Here is a 17,309-nt window from a genome sequence, read left to right on the forward strand (position 1 = left end):
ACGTGCGCGAGCCCCCAGGCTGCTCTCCCATCCTGGGGCTGGGGACAGGACGAGCTCACATGCCACTAAATTAGATCACGGAGGCCCTGACCTCACCTGTCCCAGAAGGCAAGGCGGCGGGAGGGGGCTATAAACCCCAAAACAGCGGCAAACAGCTTTTTTTAGCTGCATGTGGGGCAAAAGGAACAAAATGATGCCCCTGCTCCCCGGGGCCAAGGGGCAACAGCCATGGGTGCCAGAGAGAAAACAGCTTGGCGGCCTCTGACCTCTCTGTCCAGGGCAACGCACTCAGACTAAACCGGAAACTGGGTCACACGTCTGCTAGGAGGGCCTGGAAGTGTGGGGAGAGGCTGGCCAGACATCCCCCAGCCGCCCAGAGCCTACAGGCCTCCTCACACTGCAAACCACCTCTCGGTGTCCTGAGGGGCCCCAGACACGCCTTTGGTGGGCTCACAGGACACCAGCAGGACCCACGAGGGCAGGACAAGCAGGTGGGTGGGGTCTTCTGAGGGCCACACAAGGCACGTGCTGAAGCCCCAGCCCCGGTTCACAGCTGACCCTCAGTCAATGCCGGCGTTTGAGGTGCCAACCTCCACACCGTGGGAAATCCCCATGTAACTCTGACCCCCCCAAAACTTAAACTACTAGTAGCCTGTTATTGACCCAGGACCCTTACTGATAACATGAACAGTCGATTGACACAAATTTTGTTATCTGTGTTATATACCACATTCTTAAAGTAAGTAAGCTAGAGAAAAGAAAATGCTTTTTCAAATTATCGCAAATCTCCAAAATCTTTTCAAATATATTGAAAAAAATCTGCATGTACGTGGACTCATGCAGTTCAAGCCCATGTTGTTCAAGGGTCGGCAGTGCTTAGGATTGAGAGCTTATAGGGAGAAAGAAGCGGTCACCCCAAGGGCCTAGCGTGGATTCACCAAGAGCTTTCAAGCCAGGTGACCAACTGCCTCACCCACAGGGCTCAACAGGCCTTTGATGGAGTGTCTCATCCTTTTCTACAGCATTGGTCCTAAACTTGAGGGAATACCTGAAAGCCTTGTGGGCATGCAGATCACTGGGTTCACGCCAGGAGTTTCTGATCTAGTGGGTCTAGGGTGGGTCCCGAGAATCTATATTTCTAGTAAGTTCCCAGGTGCTGCTCAAGCTGCTGGTCTAGGGACCGCACTTTGCGAACCACTGCCTTTTGGGACGTCTGTCTGGGGGAGATGTGATCTGGGTGGTTGGAAGGCCGGCCGGTCCAGGGCCACTCTGCCCAGAGTGACAATGTCCGGGTGGCAGTAGACAGAGGTGAGGGGGATCCACTGTTTACTGAGGACCCACAACGTGCCAGGCAGCAAGCTACCCTGGGGGCCATATTATCATCCCTGTTTTATAGTTGAGGAGACTGAGGCTCAGAGATGTGCACTAACTTGCCCAAGGACATAACAGCTAGTAAGTTCCAGAGCGGAGACACAACCCAGAGTCTCTGACTCCACAGACAGGACCCTGTTCTGTCTTGGCCAATTCAAAATTGTCATCAAAGATTTAAACATATGGAAGGCATGCCAATCCATACACATATGATCTAAAGCCGAGAGAGGCCATCCGTGAGCCAAAAGTTTTAAGAGTCTATCAGAAAAGCCAAAAAGCGGTGAGGTTCACTCATTCCGTGAACAGTCACTGAGCTGCCTCCATGTGCCAATGTGCGAGGCATTCACGACACATCAAAGATCAAAACAAAACACAGAGTAGTCCTTGTCTCAAATTGCTTTGACTTACGATGATGACTACTGTTTATTATATAAAGGTAATGGAAGTTAGAATTGAAACATCTGTCTAAAATTTATTGGCCCTACAATCAGTCTAGCTTTGTTATTTACATATTTTTTGCTCCAGTTCCTGCCCACAGGCCCACACACCGGGCATGGCATCGACAGCTTCATGGCCAGCTTCTCCCGCGGGGTGCTCATAAGGAGCTCCCACATTCCCTCCGGGCCCTGTAACTGCCATTTCCAAAGGCTGCCCGATGTTCCTCTCTGAGCGTTCGCCGCGGCTCACTCAGCTGTCCTCGGTCGCTGGGCGCGGAAGCCGCTGACAGCAGTGGTTGCTAATACCAGTGCCCGGGTGGTGACCGTGGCCCATTTCTCGTGTGGGGGTTTTCCCTTAGGACTGGAACTCCAGGCTCAGAGTGTGGCAATGGAGAGTGACAGAATAAAGTCCTTCCTGGAGTTTGGAAGTCAGTCAGCGTCACAGAGCCGTGCTGGGGAGGCCAGGGCACCATACATGAGTAAGGTGATGTGGAGGTTTGTGCAGGACAGGGCTGGGGTCCACCCCTGTGCGGGCCCTCCTCCTGGGGCCTACCCCACTCCCCAGGCTCCTGAGCTCCGGTTCTCTCCACAGCCTTCCCAGCTTTGACACCCCCCAACCCCCAGGGAGTCCGTGGCGACTGCCCAGGCTGCGCACTGCTCTCTCCTCTGGGCCCGGCCCTGGCAGCTGCCATGGCTGTCCTGGGGCGACATGTGGGCTCTGCCACCAGGCAGACTGAAGTCTGAATCCCCCCTCCTGCTTTACTGCCAACAGTGACCTTGGGCAAGTCCCTCTGGGTTTCTTCATCTGTAAACTAAACTTGTTATTGAAAATATTTGCCCACCTCTCTGGTTGTCAGGAGAATGGATGAGATAAGGCGGATGACAAGGCTCTGTAAACAGCGGGGGATCAGGGCAAATATTGGTTCCCATGTCACACGCCGGAAGGGCCTGGTCTCCCCGTGCCAGGGCAGCAGGCAGAACCTGCTCACAGTCCCCGGTCAGCCACTTACTGTAACGTGGGCTACGTCTTACAGTCTCAGAGCCTCAGTGTCCACCCGCAGAATGGGAGGATAATGGCCCTGGGCCTTCCTCACAGGGCCGGCTCCGGATCCCGTGCAAGGACCCACGGTGTGGGCACCTTGTAAGGGGTTGGCCGTGGTGACAGGAGTGGTGCCAGGTCAAAGCCTCTGCACCTGAGACAGGAAAGAGGTTTTGGTTTTTGTCTTTGTCCTGGAAGTGCCCAGACTCTGTGGCCACAGCACTGGGTTGAAGCCTCAGCTCTGTCACTTATGCTGTGTGACCTCAGGCTCAAGATCTGCCTCTCTGAGTCTCAGATGCGTGTAAAGAACATCCCACAGCGCCTGGCTCCTGGAGGTGCCCAGCAAGTGGCAGAGCTGTGGGAGCCCCCGCAGGGGAGAAGGGGGGAAGAGCGGCCAGGAGTAGCCCCTCTGAAGGGTCCTGGGATTTCGTAGGCAGAGGAACGGTAGTTTTGATGTGGGGGAATTGTTTCAATACTGGACCTCCAGGCAGTCACGCTGAGGCTGTCTCTTGCCTGGTTCCCCAGGTCCCAAGCACCTGCAGAGGGCTTGGGGAAACCCTCGGGGGCAGAGGGCTGCCACATCAAGCATCACAGGCTGCTTGTTTGAGCCGCCAAGTGTCAGGCCCCTTCCCCCAGCTGCACTGATCAGCTGCCACCTCCTTGCAAGCCCCACGTGGGCAGTACCCGTGTGCAGGTGGGGAGACTGAAGCTCAGAGGAGTGCTTCTCCCAAGTCCCGCTGCCCAGCCACTTGCAGCGCTTCACGGTGACCCACTGCCCGGTTTCCCTGGAACGGAGCAGATTCCTGGGGCCTTTCCACACTACACCTGGGAATGTCCCAGTTTGCATGAGCATGGGCCACGCTTGCCAGCGTCCCACAGAAGCCTGATAAGAGCTGCATGTGTGACTTTAAATTATCCAATAGCCACGTGAAGCAAGTAAACAGAAATGGGTGAAGTTAATTTTAATATCTTACTTAGCCCGAGATGTCCAAAATATTTTCATTTCGACATGTAATTCATATAAAAATTATTCGTGAGGTATTTTATCTTCCTTTTTCTCGTACTACCTTATCAAAATCTAGAGTGTGTTTTACATATACAACTAGATTTGCCAAATAAAATACAGGGCTGCCTGGATAATTCTCCATCTCAGATAAACAATTCAGAAAAAGGTTTGAGTAAAAGTATATATCCCAAGTATTGTATGAGACATACTTGTGCTAAAAGTTTATTTCTTGTTTATCTGAAATTCAAAGTTCCCAGGGTGCCTGTATTTTTTATTTGCTCCACCTTGTATGCTGACTCCCAGCACCTCTGGATTCAGAGGCTTCCAATTCGGGTACTTAATGGCCACTGGAACTCCCGGCGGGGCAGGGGACAGAGCTGGCTGAGAGGAAATCTGCCTCGTGGAGACCAAGATCGCTGGCCACCCGGAGGCAACCCCCAAAGCCACGTCTTTCTCCTCCCCCCTCCACGGCCCCCTATCCATCGCCCCTTTGCCTGGACCCTGATGTCTTTGTCTTCAACTCAGCAGAGTCTATTTCCAGTCACCTCCTGGCAGGTGAACAGTGGCAGGGAAGAAAGTCCGGGTCTCACCCTCAAGGCTCCATATCAGCAAATCTTCAGAAGCTAGAAAAGGGGTCAGAGACAGTGAGGGTAACAGAGCAGGCTGGGCAGGGGCAGGTGGATGGGCCCCACCCAGAGATGGGGGTCCAGGGAGCCCACTGCCTTCCTGAACCTCAGCCTCGTCCCTCCACCACTCAGGCCTGGGCCGAGACACTCAGAGGGGGATCTCTGACCCTGGGGTGTTTCTCTCTGCCTCAGTTTACACATCTGAAAACACCGGGAACTTACAGACTGGAGCCCAGGCATGAGGAAGTGGACACAGAGGGGCGGCTGCTGGGGAAGGCTGCAGCCTGCACGGGAGGTAGGTCTGCCCTTCAGAGTCTGCGTGTTCCAGCCCTCCCTGGGCTCCCGTGGGTCCAAAGCCCCTGGCCAGGTCATGGGGGGTGGGGGAGAGGGGGTATATTCAGAGTTTCATGGAGTGTTGGTACCAAGGCCATGGCTGGAACGGAGAGGTTGGCCACTGGCTGGGGTCACACAGCACACCTGGCAGCAGGATAGAAGCCAGCTGGGGAGCTGAGGCCCAGAGCAGTGGGCTTCCCATTGCCCCTCTGCCCCTCTGCCACAGGCTATGACCGCACGGGTCACTGGTGCCAAAGACCCCAGAGAAAAGGACAGTGGGTGACATTTTCCCTTGGGTAAAGTGATGCCCCAGGGAGGGGTGGGTAGTGCCTCACCTGAGCCCCCTCTGCCTGTAGGGCTGAGCCCAGAAACCAGCTCTCACCACCAGCCCACAGCAGTCATGTGATTTGTGGGGCTCAGTGCAACATGAAAAGAAGGGTACCCTTGTTCAAAAATTAATTAGGATTTTAATGTGGTGACAGCAGAGCATCAAACCAAGTACAGGGCCCTTCTGACAATGGGGTTCTGGGCACAGGATACACACTGTGATCCCCAGGGTCGGGGGCACAAGCAGAGGGAGGGGCTGCACTCAGGCCTGGCCCATTGCCAGCCACCCTCCCTGCTCATCCCCTGCAAACCCTGGCCAGGGACTCAACGGCTCCTGACCTCCGCCTTCAGCCCAGGGGCTCCCTTTGCAGCCCAGCCTGTCATGCTGCCCCCCATTCAGGGCACACAGCCACCAACGCCCCTCCCCCCTGGGCCAGCATCCCTCTCCCCCTCTCCCTGCATCTCTCCAGAGGTCCCAGGGGGTCACTGCATCCTCAGAGGCATCTTTCACCAGGGCGCCCCCACCCCATCCCCAAAAGGCCCCTGCAGTCAGGCCTGGCCTCACCCTCCTGTCCCCCCTGCCGCCCTGTGTGCATGCTCTGGCGCACCTGCTGGGCAGGGCCCTGTCCCCTGGGGCCACCAGGCCCGTGACCGGGTGAGGTACCAGCACAGGCACAGGAGTGCTCCGTGATCGACACAGTGTGTTTATGAAACATTTTTAAAAGAAAAGTAATGCCAAAACTCCAGGATGAACGAAACAGCAGAGTGCACAGGCGGCATCGGTATTCTCGTCTTCCTTTTTGCATCGGCCCCGATGAGGCTCGGGCTCGCCCCTGCTGCTGCGGATCCTGTCTTTGTCTGAAATGTAAATATTTTATCCTGGATCTTTGCATTAATTTTGATTTCCTTTTAAATTCTGCACTAAAATAATATTTTCTTGATCGCTGTTGTTAGCACCTCCTTAAATTTTGCTCTCACTTGCTGTCCACAGGACCCCCAGCCATGGGGCAGGATGGGCAGAGATGTCCCCAAGCCAGGGAGGATGGGGAGGGTGACAGTCACATGAATAATGAAAATAGCAGCTATCACGCACTGAAGTCTACGGCCAAACACCGATCCAGCTCTGTCCCTTCTTGAGCGCCTACTGTGTGCTGAGCGCTGTTCTAGACACAGGATAAAGCAGACATAGATACAGAGATACAGCGCACACATCCCGGTTTGGGGAGACAGGCGATAAAGTAATAAAATAAGAACCGGCAAATGCGAGGTGTGCCGAGGGGAAAACGAACCGAGAAGGGAAGACCGGAACCCGGGACGGGGAGCAGGCTTCCTGCCTGGACAGCCCCCCAACCCCAAGCAGGGGGCACAGCCGGAGGGAGGCAGTGTACTTAGCCCCAGTTCTCAGATGCGAAAACCGAGGAGGCTTGCCGGGGAAGTGGCCGAGCTGGGCTCCCAGCGGGGCAGGTCGGCGCCAGAGGGCTTTTTACTGGGAAGTAGGGGGAAGGGGGAGACACCAAGGAGCGGCTTTCTCCACTTAAAGGGGCCGCCGCCTCCTGTGTTGGGCACAGTATTCTTTGCCTCACTAGGAAAGGGCCAGGTTGCCTCATTCAGGGTTTCCTGGTTCCCCCCGGTTCACTGCCTGAGCCCGGGGAAGGGGGCCAGCCCGCTACTCCCAGTCCCCACCCCCACCCAGCTCGCTGCACAGACCACCCAGCGGGGGCCCTTTAAGGCCGGCCCTGAGCCAGCAGTGTGATCACGCTCCGCTCCGAGTGTGCAAGTTCATTCATCCAGGGGCCCGTGCTGACTCACGCTTATGAAAGTGATTTTTCTGGCACCGCCTACCGCCCGCCTCTTCCTAGCCAGAGAAATACCCTGGTTTCCCGGCCTCTCACTGCCCCTTGGATCCCCGCGGGGAGTGGGTGTCCCGCGCCCAGTGACCCCCCTGGTGCTCCTAGTGCCCGGCCAGGCCAGGCTTGCCAGTCTCCCTCGATCCCCTGCCCATCAGGTGAGTAACCTGGGCAGGGCAAGGGGTGGGAAACGGGGCACATCCCGAGCCAGGTGGCCAGTAGGGCCCTGGAACCGGCAGGGGTCCTGGGCGAAGGTCCACCTGCTTCCCCGGGCCAGCCTGGTTCTCCCCCAGCCCCCAGATTCCTCCCCCACCCCTCCTGGCCATGCCCACCTCCAGGTGCCTAGCACCCTCCGCCGGGCAATGCTCTGCTGCCCGGAGCACGCCCCTGCCGGCGTGATGCTGTCTCGGCAGGCAAGGGAGAGGTGGCCAGCCTCGGCATGCTGCCTGGCCCCTGAGGCCACTGGGTATCCCTCCTGTTCAGCTTGGGCAGAGCCCCCAGGTGCCCACCCACAGGACCCACCCCAGGGGTCCCAGGGACTTGGCTTCTCACAGAAGGCTCTGGGGGCACTGAGAGGGAGGGGTGGGACCCCAGCAAGTTGAGGAGCCTCTGAGCTCTTGGGGTTCCAGGGAGGGGAGGCCCTGGAGGGAGGTGATGCAATGGGCAGGCGCCGGGGCTGAGGCGGGCAGCACTTGGCTTGACCGGGCGCCTCCTCATCCTCACCCACCATGGCCTCGTGTCACTTTCCTGGTGGCACCGTTGTGCTCTTTTCCTCAGAGTGGACTCCCCTTCCTCTGAGAGGTGTCAGAGGGCAGGATTTGCACTCGTGGGTATGGTCTTAGATATAATTGACCTCAGTTTCTCCCTCTGTGCAATGGGGATAAGAAAACCCACTTTGGGCTTGAGTGTGTGTCGGAGGTCATCCAAGCCAAGTAGGCAAAGGGCCACCATAGGTGCTCAATAAATGCAGCTATACAGGTGCCCCAGCCTCAGAGCATGTATAAGCTTTAATAGCCCTGGAAGTACAGGTGCTATAAACTCAAAGAAATGACATTTTTGAAGGTGCAATTATTTCCATTTCTCATGCTTATCTGCTTTTGTGAATTTGAATCCTCTTTTGACGCTGGCTTTTTGTCAGTCGACAGTTGCTGTCTTCAACCACAGGGACTCACACAAAAAGTTAACATTAAAAACTGATCAATCCAGATTCATAAAACTAAAAAGTGTAAAATAAAATGGAAGTAGTTGAAGTGTCAAGCTATCTATTGTAAGCTGGCAGTGTGTGTCCCCAAGGTTATGAGAGCTTTATGCTGCTCGGGACCCTAGGACATCTGTATGGCTGCACAGGAACTGACCTCTTGGTCAGCCTCTGGGTGGTGACCTCATGTGTGTGGCATCCAGAGGCTTCTGGGACTGAGCACTGAACTTGGAGCCCAAAAACCCTGGTGGTAAAGTCCCTTCCCTACCCCCGTTTCCTGCAAAGTGTGGTAAGAGGCGGTCAGTTCTGGTCTGCAAACCGGGGCTCCTGCAAGTACCTTCCTCGGGGAGGAGGGAGGATTCAAAGGGACAGGGAGGGGAGGGGCGTGGCCAGGGTGACAAGTGTCGTGTGCCGGGAGCAGGTTGGCACGCTCATTTCCCACTACGGGATCAAACTCTAGTTCCTCCGGACCTTGCGGGTGAGGCCTTACCTGCCGAGCCTTGGTTTTCTCGTCTGAAAAGTGGGTTGTCTTTAGCAAGCCTTCCACTAGAACAACACACGCGTCCCCATTGCTGTCATTCCTGGGGACCGTGAGGCTCCTGGGGCTGCTGGCAGGTGCTGGGAACCAGTGCTGTGGGAGCTACAGTCCTACTCCCCAGAGTTCCCAGGCACACCCGGGGCCCAGTAGTTAGTGAGGACCTGTCCCCCCACCCCCCAGCTGGGGACATTGGCTCCATGGCCTTCCTCCCTGCCCACAGGGCTGGGACAGGGGCGTAGTGTGGGCAGGGCAGGGACGGATGCGTGTGCCGCACCTTCGGCCCGGCTGGGAAGGGCCTGTGGCCGGAGCTGTCACACCATAGGTGGCGGGCGCAGAGAGGGCTCTGGGGGGCAGCCTGGCTAGAGTCCATCTCAGCCCATGCATTCCAGGACAAACACCTCACAAACCATTCAGGGCTGCGAGAAGCAGGCTGGGCCTCAGTTTCTCCATGTGTAATTTGGAAGTGATTGTAAGAACACTTCTAACAGCCCAATTAAGTAAGCATTACATTAGTCAATGTACATAAAGTGTTTAGGACGTGCTTGGCACCCAGCCAACTCCACGGAAGTACGGAGATGTCAGCCATTTATTTTGCTGCTGTTGACGTTGTTGAATGATTATTATTAGGGCTGCACCCCCAAACCCTCTCCTCGGGCCAACAGCACAGGTCCCTGCAGGGAACCAGCCATGGAGAAGACCATGCAGTGTCCAGGGTCAGCTGGGTGCCACCTTCCATCTCCGCAGGGAGATGCCAGGCACACAGGACTTACCCAGACAGGAGGAGGCCGTTGCGGGCCTGAGGCCCCAGCCGAGGCCATGAGGGCTGCTCTCGGAGTCCCCGAGATGCCACTGCCTGCGTGTGTCCTTTGCCCTCTGCACCTCCCATTCCTCACCTGCCAGAGGTGACACGGCTCAGCTCTCAGGTTTGCCCAGAGAGCCGAATGCTGTCACTTGGGTGCAGACGCCTCTGTAAAGTGCTGCGAGAAGACCCGTTGTCGCTGTGGGAGTGACGCCAAGGTCCTCCACGCTGCACATGTCAGAGGTCTTCGGCTGGACTTGGCCCTGTTTGTCTGCCAGGTCAAGATTTTCAAAAAATGTGAATTAGTTGCCCACTCTTCCAAAGCAGAGAATTCACATAAAAATCTGGATTTCTGCCTTCTGTGGAAGAATTCTGAAGGCTCGTGACCCTGGGCTCCCATCCCTCGGCGCTCTGGGGGGTCCGGGCTCTGGGTCCACCCACGCAGTCGTTTAGACCCTGCGATGAGCCCCAGGTCTCCCTGGGCACAGGCCAAAGGACACACACAGTGCAGACAGAACCTTGGCACCAGTTAGCCCTGGACTCAGAAGTGGTCTGCGTGACACTGCGCATTTTGTGTGACATCTCTGATCTCCAGTTTACACAACTGTGAAGTGTGATAATAACATCAACAGTACTTTCTGCTCAGGGTCAGTGTGAGGAGGGCATGAGAAAAATACGTCCTATACCCAGTACATAGTAAGTGGCATATGCCCACCCTTTCCTCACACACTCGCCTGCATGTTGCCTGGTGGCCCTCAGTGTTAGGCCTGGCCTCTGGTAGCTGGGTTTGGCCGGGGCGGCGATGGTGGGTCTGGACTCTTGACATCAGCAACCCTGAGAAGTGGGTTTGGGTCCCTATGAGCTATTTGGGCCTGTGGCCAGCAGGGGGCGCTCATGCTCCAGAGACAAGCAGGTTTACAGGCATTTTCCCCAAACCAAGTTACTCAGGCTTCCAAACTTTGACCAAGCCCACTGTCCCAGACCAGCCCTGCAGCAGGCAGTGAGCCCTGTTGTCCCCACTGATACATTTGCTCCAGACAGATGCTTCACCCACAACCTTCAGGGTAGGACCTGTTATTACCCTGGTTTGCAGATGAAGACACCAAGACTAGAGAGGCCCAGGGACAGGCCCGCGGTCACCAGCTAGGAAGCACCCTGCCAGGGCCAGGCGATGGCTCCAGAGCCCACAGGATACACCAAAGACCTGGGGGCTGGATTGTGGGGTGGGGGCTGAAGCTGTCACAGGCGTCCTGGGCAGGGCTTACCCCCGAGGCTGGGCAGGTGAGCCTCATGGAAGATGGGTAATGAGCTTCAGGGGTTGCTATTGCCCCGTGGTGAGATGCAGAGAGTGGAGTGAGGCTCAGAAAGACGGAGATGACCAGGCTGGGGCAGGGGACCCCGCGTAACAGGTGGGGAGCTGGGCCCGTTTGGAATGCAGCAGGTGTGAGGAAGGAGAAGGGAGAGAGGAGTGGCACCCGGATATGCCTCAGGAAAGACCTTGGACTTGAACCTGAGGGCCCTAGGACACCACCCTGTAGCTGAGCAGGGACTTCATGACACCCAAGCCTTACCGAGTGGCCCTTCTCTCGCACCGCCCCAGGTCAACTGCCAGCCCCGACCTCCCGGCCCTGGCCAGCTGCAGACATGAGCAACTGGAACGACCACCTTGGCGCCAGCAGCCCGGAACCCCTTACAGTCCTCATCATTGGTGAGCGCCCCCAGTGTGTGGTCAGGAGGAGCCTTTAGGGTCAGAGGTCAGGAGCCAGGCCTTCCAAGAACCCACTGGGCAAGAGCAGTTGATCTGCAAGGTCGTCCAGCAGGGGGGAGGGGCCCGGCCCTAAGCCCGTGCCAGTCTCCAGTCTCCCTGTGCCCAGCTCTGTACAAGGTGCCCGAGCGAGGGGGGATGCAGCTGAAGCATGTGGTGCCTGTCCTCAGGTCTGCAAAACTGGGGGGCAGATGGCCCTCCCCCTGTGCATCAGGCAGAACCATCTGAAATGGCCGGTTTTGTAAGTTAAAAACAGTTGAACCCGGCTGACTCCACATGGTTCGCCCTCACAATATTCTGCATATTGTAATATTCTGAACAGCACTAGATAAGAAGGGAAAAAACAGATAAGAATAGAGGTGACATCATGAGGTTAATTGCCTCAGAAGTATCACAGGATAAGCTGTGTGGTTCGTGCAAACATGGGACACGTGACCCTTCAGGTGGTTAAGCACCCTCCTGAGCGCCGTGGGCCTGGAGCTGACCCCCAGACCCCCAGAGCACGTACGATCTGCACTGTAGTGTTTAACTCATCCATCAGACTGACCAGACTCTGAGAGACGGTACTTGTCCTTTGGGAGCTCGGGAGCTCAGTTGTGTTGCTGTGTGACCACCAGCAGCTTAACCTCTCTGTGCCCGGCTTCCTCATGTATAAGAGGAGAAAAAAGAGTAGCATGTACCTCACTAAAGTTATCGGGGGAGCTCAGTGGGATAGTGGGGCATTCAGGGCTGCATGTGGGGCCTGGTACAGCATCAGCAGCTGTCGGTTTCTTAGCATTTTGTTCCTAAAGTCCCTTGACAGGATGCTGACACATAGTACGCACTCCGTAACGTGAGTCACTGCCTCTACTTTATTGCTGGTGAAAGGGTACAGCAGTACAGCCCCTGGCCCGTGGTAGGCTCCCAGGAATTGCCCATTACTTTCTAATTGACTATTATTGTCCCCGGCGCTGGGCACGTGCTAAGGATTTAATAAATATTTTGTTTTATTTTCATGAATGAAGAGCAAATCAGTGAACCAGTCAAAACCGAAGCCCTGGGTGGTTGTGGTTCTCTGTACCCCGAAGCCTGGCCCCCTGACTCCCCCTCTCTCCCCAGGCAATGGTCCCTCGGGCATCTGCCTGTCCTACTTGCTCTCCGGCTACACCCCCTACGTGAAGCCTGACTCCACCCACCCGCACCCCCTGCTGCAGAGGAAGCTCACAGAGGCTCAGGGCGTCTCCATCCTGGACCAGGTAGGCCAGAGCTCTGGGCGGACAGGCCCACCCTGTGGAAACTGCCCCCAGCTGTCCCAGGGCAAGAAGCAAAGATAGGTATTTGTCAGACATGAGATCGAACACAGAACAGGACACCAGCTGGTGAAACTGTGAGAGAAACCGAGGCTGTCTTCTGAGAACCACAAACAGTGCGCCAGCTTGTCCTGCCTCCTCTGGACCCCAGGGGACACTTGGCAGTACCTGGACACAGGGTTGGTCGTCACAGCTGGAGCAGGGCTCTGCTGGCTAAGAGTGGGGAGCCCAGGGAGGCTGTTAAATACCTATGGTCACTATGCAGCATGGTCTGGCCCAAAGTCGGGAATGCCAGAGTTAGAGGTCCTGTTCGGGACGTTTTAGTTCCACCACCCCCACCCAAGAGGGCTTGACGGTCCTCCAGGCACTGGGCCTTCCAGGAGGCCTCTCACTGTCCACCTCCCCCCAGGCAGCGTCCATCCTTCCGGGCCCCTCCCACCCTCAAGTTGGCAGATGAGGAAGTAAGCCAGCATTTGGCTGGATCAGCATTTTCTGTGAGACTAGTTCCTCAGTATAATATGCAGAGAAAACGTTCCTATTCCGTTAAGTCTGAGAGACGCTGGATTTGGCAAAATTAAACAGGGAAATAACAGCTACATGACTTGTCAGAGCCTTTAATATGCTGATGTGCATTATGTCCCTCTGAGAGGCAGCATTTCCCAGGCTTATCTGACCACCCTGGTATTAGGGTGGGAATGCAGGACCATGTGGCCTTGCTCCAGTGGCCCCTCTGACCTGCCCCCCTTGGCCCCAGGACCTGGATTACCTGTCTGAAGGCCTTGAAGGCCGGTGCCAAAGCCCTGTGGCCCTGCTCTTTGATGCCCTCCTGCGCCCAGACACAGACTTCGGGGGAAACACAGAGTCTGTCCTCACCTGGAAGCACCAGAAGGAAAGAGCCATCCCCCACCTGGTCCTGGGCCGGCATCTGCCTGGGGGAGCCTGGCATGTGAGTGGGCGCAAGGGGGTTGGGGCCAAACTGATGGGACATCCTAGGGGGCTTCCCTCCCTCCCTAAGTTAGGGCTCCCCCGCTTCCTGCCCCTCCCTCCCCACCCTCTGCCTCCTCCCTGCCCTCCTCCTGTCTGCTCCATCTGCAGCAGGCCTCCTGTGCCCCCCCTACCTGAGTGCCTGGGTCAGTGGGTTCCTTTTGCATGCAGTCCATTGAAGGCTCCATGGTGACCCTGAGCCAAGGCCAGTGGATGGGGCTGCCAGACCTGCAGGTCAAGGACTGGATGCACAGGAAGCGAAGGTGAGGCACCCTGGAGAGCCCAGGGTGGGCAGGGAAGACCTCGCCCCACGTGAGCCCGGGACCTAGAGGTCCAGGCGCTTCGGGCCCATCTCACTGCCCTTCCTTTTCCTCCCGGGGAGAAGGTGAGGCTCAGACAGGGAAAGGACTCGCCCCAAGGCCACACGCTCAGTCCAATACGCAGAGACACATGTTCTATGGCTGTCACATCTGGGGCAGGTTCCCCTCACCTTGTTTCCTGCCCCGCGATGACCACACTGACCGTCCCAGAGGAGCAGTCGAGTCCCTGAGCAGAGGAGTTCCAGCACCTGCCCACACCTCGGGGGGAAGCCCTGTCTCCTCCACGCTTGGTGGCTGGGACGGGGCCTTTCACCCCCACCCAGCAGGCTTTTGGTCAGCAACTCCATTCTTGCCTCTCCCAGGTTCTCTGTCTGTCTCTTTGGTAGACTTTTTGTCCCTGCAGATTTGGTAGGAGGACATCCAGGCAGGAGTAATGATGTGTTGACAGACAGGAACTTAAATTCCAACTATAGACACACCCCTTCATAGCCTAGTTTTAAAATTCACCCTCATGTCATAAGGGTGTCACATGGCAATGGCACAGTATTTGTACCATCCTTTTACATGGCCACATAATACTCCCAGGGCAGGCTTAGCATCTCGGCCTCCAGCAAACCTCCGCTGCCCCAGAAAGGGTGCTAACAAAGCGACAGCATTCCCCGCTGTTGCCGTGTGTGCAGGGGACAGTGCTCAGTGCCTTACATGGGACAGTTCTTAACCAGCTCGTGTACTGAGCATAGCCTATGGAGGAGGAGTACACACTCCTGTGCTTACACGTGGGTGAGCTTCAGGGTGGACGCACCTGCATCTCAGCTGCCCAGAATCAAGGCCGATCCCCATCCCCATCCTCCTCCGGTCACAGCCCCACAGGGACACGCTCTTGACGTATAATTCCACAGATTAGGTTTACCTGTTTCTGAACTTGACAGAAATGGAATCCTCCCATATTTACCTAGGATATTACTTAGTCCTTTGAGGTAATAACAGTGGCCGACTCTTACTGCCACTTACCACCTGTCAGGTTCTGCTCTCAGCTCTTCATTTGTCATCTAATCCTCTCAGCAACCTCAGGAACTAGGTACTGTCACCGCCGTCATCCTCATCTGGCAAATGAGAAGGCAGGCATGGAGGGGTCCAGCACACAGCTCACCCGCGGGGCCAGGATTTGAACCCAGGCCGTCTGCCTCTAGGCTCCACACTCTCCACCCCACCCTCCTCAGCCTCATTTCACTGAAGAGGAGATTGAGGGTCCGAGAGGGTGACTTGGCCAAGTACTCCGATCAATGGGATGCACAGTTGCAGCCCAGCTCCAAGGCCCAAGGCCATCTGCCTGCCCCTGAACCCCTGATTGCCCCATGTCCCAGCCCACTGACACTCACCCTCCCAAATCCTTCCTCCCAGGGGTCTTCGCAACAGCCGGGCCACAGCCGGGGACATTGCTCACTACTACAGAGACTATGTGACCAAGAAGGGCCTGGGCCACAACTTTGTGTCTGGTGCTGTGGTCACAGCTGTGGAGTGGGGGACACCTGAGCCCAGCAGCTCTGGGGCCCAGGACTCCAGCCCGCTCTTCCAGGTGAGCGGCTTCCTGACCACCAAGGGCCAGAGCCAGAGGCCCTTCTCTCTGTGTGCCCGCAATGTGGTTCTAGCCACAGGCACGTCTGACAGCCCAACCTGCCTCGGCATCCCTGGGGAGACCCTGGCTTTTGTCCACCATGAGCTGTCAGCCCTGGAGGCGGCCACACGGGCTGGCACGGTGACCCCAGCCTCGGACCCCGTCCTTATCATCGGCGCAGGGCTGTCTGCGGCCGACGCGGTCCTCTATGCCCGCCACTACAACATCCCTGTGATCCACGCCTTCCGCCGGCCGGTGGATGACCCCGGCCTGGTCTTCAACCAGCTGCCCAAGATGCTGTACCCTGAGTACCACAAGGTGCACCAGATGATGCGTGAGCAGTCCATCCTGTCGCCCAGCCCCTACGAGGGCTACCGCAGCCTCCCGGAGCACAGACCGCTGCTCTTCAAGGAGGACCGCCAGGCCGTATTCCAGGACCCCCAAGGCCTCCAGAAGGTCTTCGATGTCGCCCTGGTGCTGGTCCTCATCGGTTCCCACCCTGACCTCTCCTTCCTCCCGGGGGCGGGCACCAACCTCGCTGTGGACCCTGACCAGCCACTGAGCGCCAAGAGGAACCCCATTGATGTGGACCCCTTCACCTACCAAAGCACCCGCCAAGAGGGCCTGTATGCAGTGGGGCCACTGGCTGGGGACAATTTTGTACGGTTTGTGCAGGGTGGGGCCCTGGCTGTGGCCAGCTCCCTGCTGAGGAAGGAGGCCAGGAGGCCACCCTAGCACCTGGCCTGACATGCTTGCACCCAGACCCTAAAGAGAAGGGGAGGTCACAGCCCTGCTGCAGGCTAGGCCCAGCCCAAGATGCCCAGTAAGGAAAGGGGGCCTCTCCTAGCAGGACCCAGGAAGGGCCATGAGCCCCTGCAATAGGCCTCTTAGATGAAGAGGAGTGGGGAACCCAGGCCGTGGGGACTCAGACCCGTGCCCAGGTGGGAATAGTGGCTGCAGGCCAGGGCAGGCTGCAGTTTGGGGTGAAAGCTGCCAGTGAGAGCAGGGATCCCCGAGGCAGCCAGCCAGGACTCCAGGCCCCGCTCCTTCCAGAATCGTGTCTCAAATAAAACCAGTGCCTGCCTCACTCCCGTGTCTGAGGATTCTGTGCTTGAGGGTGGGGGACGGAGCTCTAGCCCTGGGCACATTCCCCTGCCTCCTCTCGTGGCCACCAGGGCAAGCCCTCACCCACTGGGCCCGCGGTGCCACCTCTTCCAAGCAGTTCAGGTTTAACGGTTCATTAATCTGTGCGATCGTTCCTGCATCCTGCTCCGCCGCTTCGATGTAAGTTCCGGAAGGCCAAGGACCACGTCTGTTTTGCACCTTGTTGGCACCCAGCCCCTCGTTGGACCTAGTGCTGAGATGCCACTAAACCGATGCTTTGGGCCGGTGGGTGATGGGTGAATGGGCGGAGTGTGAGGCAAGAGGTGTTCTGGGGAGAAGACTGGCTCTGGACGCTGTGTACTGGGCGCGTGCACACCCACGGAGGGCGAGCGGTGCCCGCGGGCGGTGGGGGCGGCCGGCTCGTGGCACGGAGCCCGCAGCGGGCCGGCAGAGGGCGCCCGGAGCCCGCCGACCAGCCGCGCTCCGGCCCCTGCGGCGTCGCCACGGGTTGGGGGAGGTTGCCTTCGGGAGGGGGGCAGCGGGGAAATTTCGGGGGACCCTCCCCGAGTCGCTCCCCCCACACCCAGACCCCCACCAACCCCGCGCCAACCTCCGAGGCGAAGTTGGGTCCAGCCCCCAGCCCCCGCGTCCAGCCCAGGCCACCAGGGGTTGGGGGGACGCGAGGCACGTGGCTCAGGGTCCGGGCACAGC

The 17,309-nt window shown here is 57.5% G+C and overlaps 1 protein-coding gene and 1 long non-coding RNA gene across 5 annotated transcripts in view; one reads left to right on the forward strand and one right to left on the reverse strand.

Moving 5' to 3' along the window:
- OSGIN1 (oxidative stress induced growth inhibitor 1) overlaps window positions 1–16,581 on the forward strand; it is a 30,774-nt gene extending 14,193 nt beyond the window's left edge. The window contains exons 2-8 of one of the 3 annotated variants that reach the window (XM_073226487.1): window positions 4,672–4,774; window positions 5,887–6,004; window positions 11,122–11,229; window positions 12,385–12,521; window positions 13,330–13,521; window positions 13,731–13,822; window positions 15,281–16,581. In XM_073226487.1, the coding sequence (XP_073082588.1) occupies window positions 4,718–4,774; window positions 5,887–6,004; window positions 11,122–11,229; window positions 12,385–12,521; window positions 13,330–13,521; window positions 13,731–13,822; window positions 15,281–16,229 (1,653 nt within the window). In that variant the 5' untranslated portion in view covers window positions 4,672–4,717 and the 3' untranslated portion in view covers window positions 16,230–16,581. Of the gene's footprint in view, window positions 1–2,181; window positions 2,293–4,671; window positions 4,775–5,886; window positions 6,005–6,986; window positions 7,145–11,121; window positions 11,230–12,384; window positions 12,522–13,329; window positions 13,522–13,730; window positions 13,823–15,280 lie in introns of those variants that run through there. The other 2 variants (XM_036993868.2, XM_017644394.3) reach the window with 2 other exon arrangements.
- Window positions 2,311–6,666, reverse strand: LOC118967544 (uncharacterized). 2 transcript variants are annotated; one of them, XR_005054664.2, is made up of 3 exons: window positions 6,097–6,666; window positions 5,748–5,997; window positions 2,311–4,476 (listed from the first exon to the last, which is right to left on the reverse strand). It is a non-coding gene; the product is annotated as an uncharacterized lncRNA (long non-coding RNA). The 2 variants fall into 2 exon arrangements; XR_012126858.1 differs by having other exon boundaries at window positions 6,233–6,664.
- Window positions 16,582–17,309: the final 728 nt, after the last annotated feature.

The sequence above is a fragment of the Manis javanica genome, chromosome 17 (assembly GCF_040802235.1).
Source record: "Manis javanica isolate MJ-LG chromosome 17, MJ_LKY, whole genome shotgun sequence".
NCBI classification, from domain to species: domain Eukaryota; kingdom Metazoa; phylum Chordata; class Mammalia; order Pholidota; family Manidae; genus Manis; species Manis javanica.